At 41.4% G+C, this 8,264-nt stretch overlaps 1 protein-coding gene across 2 annotated transcripts in view; it reads left to right on the forward strand.

Annotated features, from left to right (window-relative positions):
• The window catches only part of VAT1L (vesicle amine transport 1 like), a 59,348-nt gene extending 52,572 nt beyond the window's left edge, over positions 1-6,776 (forward strand). For both annotated transcript variants that reach the window (XM_083515113.1, XM_083515112.1), the window contains exon 9: positions 1,671-6,776. In XM_083515113.1, coding sequence (XP_083371239.1) covers positions 1,671-1,772 — 102 coding nt within the window. In that variant the 3' untranslated portion in view covers positions 1,773-6,776. The remainder of the gene's footprint in view (positions 1-1,670) is intronic.
• Positions 6,777-8,264: the final 1,488 nt, after the last annotated feature.

Genomic DNA, 8,264 nt, shown 5'->3' on the forward strand with positions numbered 1-8,264 from the left:
CTCTAAACTGTCAGTATTTTGTGGGAGTTGTGCAAATGTATACCAGAACATCCAGTTTATGCAGCTTAAATGGATTAAAGTGCTCTGTTTCCCTAGCACAACAAATCTACTTGTTAAAAGAATCTGACTTTTTGCAGTTTGGAAAGTGATGTAGAGAATACATTTAAAAACTTGCAATGGATGAATGAGTAACATCCTGCAAATAAATAATAATGAATGCTCAGTAAAGACTGGATATAATTAACCTTCACATCAGTTTTGCGCCAGAAAATCCAGACGAATGCTCATTAAAAGTAGGTCATCTGAAGTTGCCCCAAGCCATAATGGAAGTTATCTCCACTCTTAGAGACAGTATGCCATTGAGTACCAGTTGCTGAAGGCAAAACAGCATGAGAAGGGCTGTTGCTTTCAAGCTCCACTGGTGATTAAGTGATAACACATGTCCTCAAACCCTTGGTGAGTTAGGGACTTCCCCTGCATGCGAAGTCAAGCTCTGGTGGATTGAGCAGATGAGAACAATAGTGGGTCCAATTGTCAAGAAAGCAGTTTCTGCACATCATTTATCCTAACAAAGTTATTGACATAATATGGATTTGGAGCTGTATTCAAATTTTAATTTTACTCAGAGCAAAACAATTGAAATTCATGGACATGACTAGGGATGGGACATGTTGCTTTTCTTAACTCAGTTTGCATTTGCAGTTTTTATCACAGTTGCTCAGTCCATGGTGACACTGATCTTCTTACTCCTTACTGCAGTACACTGGTACCTCGGTTTAAGAACAGCCCTATTTAGGAACTATTCAATTTACGAACTCCACAAAACCAGAAGTAGTGTCCCGGTTTGTGAACTTTACCTCTGTCTAAGAACGGAAGCCGAACGGTGGAAGGGCACCGGCGCTGGGAGGCCTCATTAGGGAAAGCACGCCTCGGTTTAAGAATAGTTTCAGTTTAAGAATGGACTTCCGGAACGGATTAAGTTCGTAAACTGAGGTACCACTGTATGGGCTTGTTGTGCAGCCTTAAATGGCAACAGTGAAGTTGGTTCTGATGTCAATCTTTATCATTCTAGCCAAAAGAAATGTGAACTGCAAATGCAAATCACCTGCCCCCAGGGCACACAAGAATGACTTCTGTCCTTTGGGCCACCTCCCAGTGTGATCCTTTCTTCACCTCACAGTAGGATTGTGTATTTGAATACAATACAATTGAACTCAGTGAAACCTACTTCTGAGTAAATATGCATAAGATACACTTTTGACTCTGATCCCTTGAGTTAAAAGCTTAGAGTAAAAGGTTCATTCTGGACAATCAGTATCACAGGACATTTGCAAGATTTCTGTTTGTGAACATGCATTCTTTTTTCTTTAATGACTTTGAGATCACTTTTTGTGAACTTCACCCCCTAGGCATAACTAACTTTGGTCCATCAATTTTAATAACTCTAGTGTGAGTAGAACTAACATTGTAGGTGTGAAACCTTTAATTTTAAAAAAATGTTGCCTTATGGGCCAACTCTGCTATCCTTGGCATTTTTTCTTGATGCATTGCATAGAATCATAGGAGCGTAGAGTTGGAAGGGACCAGCCCCTTGCCAAGCAGGAATCTCAATTAAAACATCCATGACAGGTGGCCATCCAACCTCTTGATTTCCTTTGTTTTGTTCATAGATGGCCAATGACAGTACAGAAACCAGTGAAGCTGGCGAAGAGGAAGAAGACCACGAGGGGGACAATGAGAATAAAGAACGTATGCCATTCATCCAGCAATAGCTATGAGTGGAGGGAATGAAAGCGGGAAGAATTGATAGAGCAAAAGAAGGGAAGATGACTGGGAGGTCCATTTTGTGCACCAGTGAACAAATGCTCTAGTACAGTGTGTGTTGTTCTTTTTTTGTCTGCAGTCAGCTGAGCTATAAGCTGTTGATCATTGATGTTTTGAAACTCAAGTGCCATTCCCACCCAGTCCAGTATTATAACATTCCATCACATGCCACCCAGTTTGCCTGTTGAGTTCCTGTCTGAAGCCTTATTAGCATTCACAGTAAACTGAAATGTGAACCTCTTCTCTTGTGGTTTCAAAAAGGCAAGTTTTCAAGCCAGATTTAGAAGGGTGATTTCTGGTTGGCTTCTTCTTAAACCTCGCCTATTCCATTGGCCAGTGAAATGATTATAAAAACATTTATAATCATTTATTTCTGTGGGTGAGCTCACCCACCCACCTGCCTAAGGATAATTCTGTGGTGGACAAAACGGGTATGTGTACTCCTTTCAGCATTGCATATTAGGCATTATGAGAGAAGGCTGAGTAGGCTTGATTCCTGTCATTCCTTTTTAAAAAGAAAGAGAGAGAGCGCTTTGTGAATTGGGCCTCCATGTAAATAGGCCCACATATTAGACTCATACAACAGCTTATGTTGTTCAAGGTGGGAGAAAGCACCCACATTCTGCACTCCAAATTTCAACCTTTAACCAAATGATGGAGATACCGAGCATCTCCATCTATACAAAGAGGCAAGACTGCCTTCAACACATATGTCAATTAGAATTTTCACCAAGGATTTATTGATGCCCCCAGCTGTGCAAGGAGCTTTTAGAGGAGAGTGAGAACTTTTCTTTTGAAGCACAAATGCAGGCTGCTGACAGGACAGTTCACTATCCATTCCATCCCCTGATGATACTTCTGAACCAACAAGTCCTTCTTAAACTCTCAAGACAATAAAATACCTCATTTGTTCTTTATTGTTTGGTGTACAGAGAAATAGACTAGGTGACAGAAAAGCACTGATTGGTATAACTACATGTACATTAGTGGACAGAACCCATTAATTAATTGGGAAAGTCCTGGTGCCAACAAATATGTTTACTGTTGGCTCATCTAAGTTTATTGCCTTATAAACATGGCCCATCTAAGTTTATTGCCTTATAAACATGACAGCCCCCCCCCCAAAGTTCTAAAAAGTTCCTTTGCCACAAAGAGCTACAGAATTCCCTGATCATTCAAAAGTGCACTCTTAATATTTTTAAAGGTTGGTCAATGATAGCCATCTCTGTACATCACATTGGGATAAATGTTTATTAATCCAAGCACCAAAACAGAGCTGACCTAATTTAAGTAATTCTTCTCTCAGTTTGAAGCACTTCACCACACACTGATCTAACTGAGAACCATGTCAGGCCCCAAGAGAGAGGTCTCTTAGACCCCAGTGCCTCCCCTTCCGCCTTGACACAGCTCACTCACACCCATGTAATTCTAGTATTGTACATCACACTAATTAATGAAAACATCTCACCTAAATGTGTAGCTGAACTGTTAAACTTAACATCATTTTTCCAAGACAGCAAAGAAAAATCAGTTGCTAACCTTTTTCCTCACAGTGACAAGGATGGATTTGGATTAACACAGTGTGTCATTTTAATGATTCTCATTCTGGTATTTTTCTAATTTTCTCGCATTGCGTTCTGTGTATAACTGTCTCCTTCGTTCACATGAAAATTGGATTTGGGTGGTAAATCATTATATATTGAGCCTACTAGCATTTAGCCTGACTCTAAATCAACAAAGCTACAGATATGAACAAAATTGTATAAGGATGAGAAATGCTTAAAAAGGGCCCGGTGGGGGGTGGGGTGGGAGGGAGGTTGGAAGTATAATTGTCTAAGTGTTAGAAGAAATAATCAGATTTGTATGAACAATTTAGCATAATTCCAGCATATCTCTTTATCCTATTCCTCATATAAAGTAAAAGTGCCATATTGGGGTGCACTTTGCAGTTGGTGTGCAAGCAAAATCAAGCCATTTGGAATGTCATAGCCACTGGGACTGCAGCTGAGGTATTTAAAAGAAGCAGCCATTCATTTTTAATTAAAAAGTAAGGTAGAGCTAGAACGGGCGGGTGTGAGATAGAACAACATTTAACTTACAGAGCAATCCTATGCACATTTACTCAGATGTAGGTCCCACTGTATTCCATGGAGCAGTATTTCAATCAAATAATTCCTCATACGTGACAATTCACACAATAAACCATAGTTATGAATGACCAGGTGTTTCATATACATTTGGGTCATTCTTTGGGTTAGCCAGGAAAACGAAAAGAGTGGGCAGATACATCCCTCTAAATACTTTATTTGGGAGAGGGCAGGTCTGCTTAAGGGTACTTGTCTCTGTTGAAATGAGCTGAGCCAGGATGTGGTTCATTTCTTTTACAGATGAACCAAAGAGAAAACAACAAAAGCCAGGAGCATGAAAAAAAATCATTAAAAAAAAAAATACCGAAGTAAATGCAAGTTGACATTTAAGGTTGTTTTCCCATGGCGAACTGATCTTCTCAATGCTGCAAAATGGGTCTAGGTTATGGCTCGACCCATCCTGACACAATCACCATCTGAAACCATTTTTCAGCAGGCAAAGTTATAATGTATACCAGCATTGGAGCATTCACAAGATGAGCTCCAGTATTCACTCCAGTACAGTCGTACCTTGGTTTTTGAACAGCTTAGTTCCCGAATGTTTCGGCTCCCAAATGATGCAAACCCGGAAGTGACTTCTGGTTTCTGAACTATTTTTGGAAGCCAAACATCTGATGGGGCTTCCGCAGCTTCCGATTGGCTGCAGGAGCTTTGGTTTTTGAACGTTTTTGAAGTCGAATGGACTTCCGGAACAGATTCTGTTCGACTTCCAAGACACGACTGTATTGTTGATTTAATCAGAATTGACTGTGTTACTCAACCCATGCATGTTTTCTCACAAGACAGTCCCATGTCCAGTGGGCTTACTCCCAGATAGGTTTGCATAGCATAGTAACTTTAACACTGCAGATGCAAATCTAAGAAGACTTACTGCCGCCTACTTTTTGCTGCACAAATTTTCACTTCATTTTGAACTATGTGTGGCAAATATAACTCACAAGAACTCACACCTAAGTTATAATCAAGCATTTATCCTGAGCATGCACAAAGTATAAAGGGGGCTGCTCACTGGTCCTACTGTCTACTCCTGACCTTTATGTGTTTAACATAAAGGTCTAAAGTGTTCTGTTTTTTAAAGTGCATTTAGAAACCCTGAGCCCTGCTCTCCACAACCTTTTTGGCATCACATGTTTAAGGCTGAACAACATTTGTTCTTGCTGTGATTCTCCTCAGAGTACTTCCATCAGATAAGACAGAAGATTAAACATTTTTCCTGAGTGTAAGCTGAAGACACTACAAAACTAATAGCCTAATCAGCACCAGATCAGGATTTTTGCTTTGCTTTAGAGATGCATTGATAAGGTCCAACTTGTAGGGGTCAATATGTAGTACAGTATTCCTAAGCATCTACTGTTGTTGGTGAGGGTTGTGGATTCATGCCAAATTCAAAATGGATCAATTGAATCATAGGCATTTACAAATGCTGGCTGCTTCCAGGACCAAATTGTGCAGCAAGATACACATACATATGTCCAATGCGTTCCATTAATGAGTCACACATATAGTTCAATCTCATTCTCAGTTCCCTAGTGTTATGCCTTTTTGTATCATCAGGAAGCAAGATGTGGGTGGAACTCTTTTTTTTTGCTTTGAGATCTGATTGTGGGAATCACTCCAGGAGGCCTCCCATCCCTGGGAAATATTATTGCACTGAAAGAACATTTTGCTGTCAAGTTTAATCAGAGTTCATGCAAATTTACTATAACTAGGTTGAAACTGAAATCCCACCTTTATTGACCTCCACTTAATTTGCACCATTTTCACTAGAGTCAGGATTTGATCCTGATACTTAAGATTTAAGTACACAAACAGGTGCAAACCACATGAGACATTCATTCATGTTCTCTCTCTCTCTCTCTCTCTCTCTCTCTCTCTCTCTCTCACACACACACACACACACACACACACACACACATTCCTGGCTTGAAATTCTCAGAAAACTGCATTCTCCTACCATGCCAACATTGCATTGTTGCTCACTTCGAAAATGAGCTCCATACATACTCCCATCTGTTAGAGAGATGACTGGGAGCACAAGGCCATTTCAAACTGTATGTTCCTTGTCTGGATATGATGGCTCTACAACAGTGCACATAATCACCCAATGCCCAATCTCAATTGTCCAATCAAACGCTTAGAAAGAGATTTAGAGAGATGGCCCGTTTCAAATACATTGGGGGAGCATGTAGCTGTGTGTTTGCACCTCACAGATATTTTTTTTAAAAAAACAACATTGTATTTTGAAATTAAGGTAGAGTCTAGCCTTTAAATGATATGCTAGTGTTCCTTGTGAGAGAATATCCACATATGTAACTACTCCACATGCATTCTCAAGTGGAGAGACTATGTCACCTTTTGTTCTTCACACCTACATCTAATCACAAATTTAGTGTTGACTTTCATGGGACTACTCTGAGGGACATGGCCCTACTTCTTTAAGTACAAATGGTTGAATCACCTCTTCTGGGTAGTACAAGAGACTGCAGAAAGGGGTTAGCATTTCCTCAGTGTTTTACTGGTACAGGGGAAACGGAATCATTACTGAACTCCAAACTGTAACACTGTCAGTGGGGCGCTTTCAATTTCTCTCTAATTAATTGGTTATTTTCTCCCAGTGAAAGCAAATTATTTCTCAATTTCGATAATGGAACTGTGATGGCCTCTCTTTACCATCAGCCTGAAGGAAGAGAACCGGAACACTTGTTTTAATTGTTATTTGTTGCTTTAGAGCTTTTGTTATATTGTGCCTACCAAGCAAATGATGTTTACATGAAAATATGAATAAAATATTAAGCATAGCATTAACTTTGGGTGGTGTCATTTATTAGAGAGTGCTGCTCCTGACCAGAGGTGAGCTCAGGATGGGCCCATAGCTCAGTGACAGAGTAGGCACTTTGAATGCAGATGTTCCTGAGTTCTGTCCCAAGAATCTCTGCTTAGAAGGACCTAAGATAGCAAAGGTAAGAAATACCTCTAGCCTGAGACTTTGAAGAGAAGAAGAAGAAGAAGAGTTTGGATTTGATATCCCGCCCAGTGGCGTAGCGTGGGGGTGCAGGGGGGGCCGGCCGCACCGGGCGCAACATCTGGGGGTTAGGGGTGCAAATCCACAGGTTAGGGGGCGCAAATCCACGGGTTAGGGGGCGCAAATTACTTGCCTTGCCCCGGGTGCTGACAACCCACGCTACGCCACTGATCCCGCCTTTCACTCCCCTTCAGGAGTCTCAAAGCGGCTAACAATCTCCTTTTACTTCCTCCCCCACAACAAACACTCTGTGAGGTGAGTGGGGCTGAGAGACTTCAAAGAAGTGTGACTGGCCCAAGGTCACCCAGCAGCTGCATGTGGAGGAGCAGAGACGCGAACCCGGTTACCCAGATTACGTGACTACCACTCTTAACCACTACACCACACTGGCTCCCCCTGTATACTGCTCCCCTGTATAAACCAAGGAGAACCCTTGGAGGAAGGGCTAAAGAATATCCAGCATTTGCTTCTATTCCAGCTGGGCTGGTTTAGTTTTCAATGCTTGGTTATTCTTGCAATACAAGATTTCTACTTGCAGGGAACTTTTAACATGAGAGAACATTCAAAAACATGACTCCATACCTACAGTCTGTAGTGGAACAGGGAAACTGTGGCCCTCCAGAGATTGTTGGACTACACCTGCTCTGCTCAAGGACAGTTCTTTCTGACTTGGAGGCAATAGGCCTGCTTTCTGGTGAAAATTTACAAGTTTTATTAGCTACACAGTGCACACTTAGAAATAAGGTGCACATATGTAATTACTAAGGCAAACTACTAGCATTGAAGGACTGTCATAGCATAACCCTTCCTGTGCCCATGACTCACTGAAGTCCCATTGAGTGTAACAGTTTGTGCAATCCTAAACATGACTATTCCTATATATGCCCCATTTTCAATGGGACTTAGGGTGCTTCCAGATGACCTGCTTATTTAGCATTCATCCTTGGCTTGCAGGGAGATTAGTAGGGATGTCTGCTGGGTTTGGCTGAATCCTGAAGCCAGAACCAAAGCTGAGATGAACCCCAGATCATCCCAGGGCAGAGCAGAATGTAGGGAATGTGCTAAGGAAGCAGACCCCCCTCAGAACATCCCAATCAACTCCAACTGTGGAATCTGAATTTTTGATGGCAGTCTGGAAGTGCCCTTACTCTCAGGCAAGTGTGTCTAGGGCTGTAGATTTAGTCTGGATGGAACACAAGAACTCTGTGGTCTCACTGAATTTACATGAGATGGTTAAGCATGTGCTTAAATTTCACGCTGTAATAATCACT

The sequence above is a fragment of the Podarcis liolepis genome, assembly GCF_965112155.1.
Source record: "Podarcis liolepis genome assembly, chromosome: 7".
NCBI lineage: Eukaryota > Metazoa > Chordata > Lepidosauria > Squamata > Lacertidae > Podarcis > Podarcis liolepis.